A 3,132-nucleotide genomic window follows, 5' to 3' on the forward strand; every position below is an offset into this window, starting at 1 on the left:
GATAAAAAAAAATACGTGTCTCTTATTTTTCGATGTATTACAACATATTGCAGTTTCATCAAAATCGGTGAGGGACACCTGGGATAGTTTCCTTGTTAGATCACGATGCATATCAAAAAAATTTCAAATTTACATACTTATTTTAAAAATACCTGAATAGATTCGATGCCACTGTCGTTGACGCTTTCCTGGACGTCTGGGAAGATGAAAGCCTGTGCTTGACCATCGGCCTCTCCTCTTGGTGAATCGCTGGGCCATACCTGAAGAAGAGGTAGGCCAATGCGGGTCTCAGTGCAAACGTTAGTAGTGACCACGTTATTCTGAGTTGTTACCACGCTTGCACCCAGGCAAAGTCGGCTCAACTCTCTCAATGGTTTCTGCAACGAGGCCAAGTTTCACTCGATTAAGATCAACTCATATTTTATCTAACCGGTGAGGTGGGTGGCGCATGGCGAAATTGTGCTATTTGCAGGCGCAATCCGCAATGGGGACCGTGACCTTGTCTACGTTCTCGACTTTGAACCTTTTTATCGACCTTCCTTATTTTTTACGCTCTTCCGTGTTTAAGTAAGAGCCTACATATACTCTTGACCAACGATGTGGGATCGTTACCTCTGCCCTTTTGTAAATGGCTAGTACGTTTATTTTATCGCACTTTCGTTAGGCACGAACTCAATTTAACTCTGTAATCTCCACGTTAATGAGGCCTGGGGGGTTATACTATTTTAGAAATCACTTCTGTTACTATCAAAAAAATTTTTAATTATAGAGAGCCATTTTTATTTAATGAATTGAAGAACTTCGAAGAGAATTTTAATTTACTAGATTTAAATTTTTTATAATACGGGAGAGACAACATTTTTATTAGGTAGAGGAGAGACGGCTATTATGACAGGGTAAAGTATTATGATAGTTTTGAATAATGTCCGTACTTATTTACTTTTATATTAATTGTTTGTAGGAACAATATAAGTATGTCCACTAAGTTTATTGTAGACTTTCACTTCTACAGAGTTTACTTTATATTGTTAAAATAAACCTACGATCATATAATAGGCATAATGCCCTTGTGAGTAATGTAGGTCATGATTATTGAATTTCAAACCCACTGAATTAATTAAATTGGAAATAATAACATACTTGAAAACATTTGTTGAATAATGAAACAGGTTTTCTAATTACGTGAACTTAATGTTGAAAATGATATTTACACAATATAAATAATAATATACTGCATCATATTCATCGTATTCCATTGTTAACATAAAAATGATTCCCTAGGCCCTGGAGTAGTCCAAAAACTCCGTTTTAGATGTTTCATTATTGATCCCACCCCCAACCCCACCCTACTTGTTCGTTTTCCAGAAAAAAATTGTGTGTATTTTTTAAATCGCCCAACATTTACTTGTGCCACCTTGGTTTTGAGATTAACATGGGATTTTAAATGAAAAAGCTCTGCTTTCGAAAAAACGGAGAAAAGGTAGTACATGTTATTACCTGTTTGTCAATGAATGTTTAGTCACTTTCATGTCATTTTCATGTTCTATTTATGAAGAAGGTATTTTTTTTATTATTTTAACATGATTTTTTAGATTCTCATCATTTATGATTCAGAAAGTATTAGAATTGTTCGAAATTTGACACTACAGGTTTTCAACGGATCTCCAAGTTTCGAGACCCTCTGAATAAAAAAATCAAGTTTTTACGATGACATTGGTCTGTCTGTCCGTCCAGCCGTCCATCCGTAAACACGATAACTCTCGAAAAAATGAACGCATCAAGTCGATCTTGGGCGCACTTTTTTTAGGTCATAAAAGAAAGGACAAGTTCGGTAACCAGCCATTTTAAATAAAAATTCAAAAAGTGAGAGCATTTTTGATATTTTTAAGACCAATTTTTCTTGAATTTGGAAATTATATGTAAGGATATTTATATTATTTAAAAAGGCGAACAATTTATCTCAATTACTTTTGTCGATAAAAAGAAGAAAATTCTCAGCTATAGCATTTTCTGAATTTTTTTAATCTATCGAAAATCTATATTTTAAGCCAAACAACGCATGATTTAAAAAAATTCAAGTGAAGAAAAATATTGTTTTTTAAAAGCCATACAAGATTATCATAACAAATTTTTTCACTTTCTTGGAATATCGAAAATTTAAATTTTTATTGTGTAAACAATAATGCAAAATCAAAAGTTCCATTTACTGGTCAAAATATGCAAGATGCGAAAAAAGATGAATGAACAAAAATCGTGATCTCACAAAATATCTACAAATTCATTAATAATAACTTCTTGATAGGAAGCAAGCTATTTTTTATTTGTGAAATATAACATTCAAAATTAAAAAAAAAAAATGAAAATTTGTGGAAAAACGACACAAGTGACAAAAAAAATGATTTGACAGAAATTGTTTACCTGAAAAAGGGCTACAAAATTTTTATGAATCACTTTCTGATAGAACACGTACTTTTGGTTTTAATTATAAAAATGATATTGATAATAAAAATGAAAAATTTGTTGAAAAATGACAGAAGGTACGAAAACGAATTCATAGAAAGAAGTTATTCATAAAAAAAGAGATACAAATTTGTAATAATTTATTACATTCTCATCATTTCTGATTGAGAAAGTATAAGAATTTTCCGAAATTTGAAACCACAACACTCAAATTTTGAAGCAAATGATGCAAAATACGGAAAAAGTCTCAAAGAAAAATTATAGCTTGTGAAAAATCCTTCACAAAGGTATTTTGACCATTTTCCAATAGGCGCAGATCCGACACTCTAGTCTGGGGCTGTACAGACCTGTCACACTTTTGCAAAGTTTATGGCTTGACGGTCTAGTTAGCCGCTATTCAGCCGTTGTTCCCAGGCGGAAGTACACCATTAGTACAGTACTGGCCCAGTACAAAAGGCCGGACTGTCAGTACTTGTTTGTAATGCTCCGCAGCACTGGCTTGCGGTACTAGCACGGTAATGCACACCAGTATAATTGCAAAAGTTTAAGTTTAAAATTTTTTGATTAATTTTAACACCCACTTTTGCTATACTCAACAGATATAACAAAAAAGATATTTGAAAAAATAAATAATAATTTATTGCGATTTTTTTATTTATCAATGTTAATTGT

General features: G+C 32.5%; 1 protein-coding gene across 1 annotated transcript in view; it reads right to left on the reverse strand.

Annotated features, from left to right (window-relative positions):
* Window positions 1-3,132, reverse strand: part of LOC117167542 — a 32,612-nt gene that overhangs the window by 14,853 nt on the left and 14,627 nt on the right. The window contains exon 2 of the mRNA XM_033352549.1: window positions 153-377. Coding sequence (XP_033208440.1) covers window positions 153-377 — 225 coding nt within the window. The remainder of the gene's footprint in view (window positions 1-152; window positions 378-3,132) is intronic.

The sequence above is a fragment of the Belonocnema kinseyi genome, chromosome 2, assembly GCF_010883055.1.
Source record: "Belonocnema kinseyi isolate 2016_QV_RU_SX_M_011 chromosome 2, B_treatae_v1, whole genome shotgun sequence".
Taxonomy (NCBI): Eukaryota; Metazoa; Arthropoda; class Insecta; order Hymenoptera; family Cynipidae; genus Belonocnema; species Belonocnema kinseyi.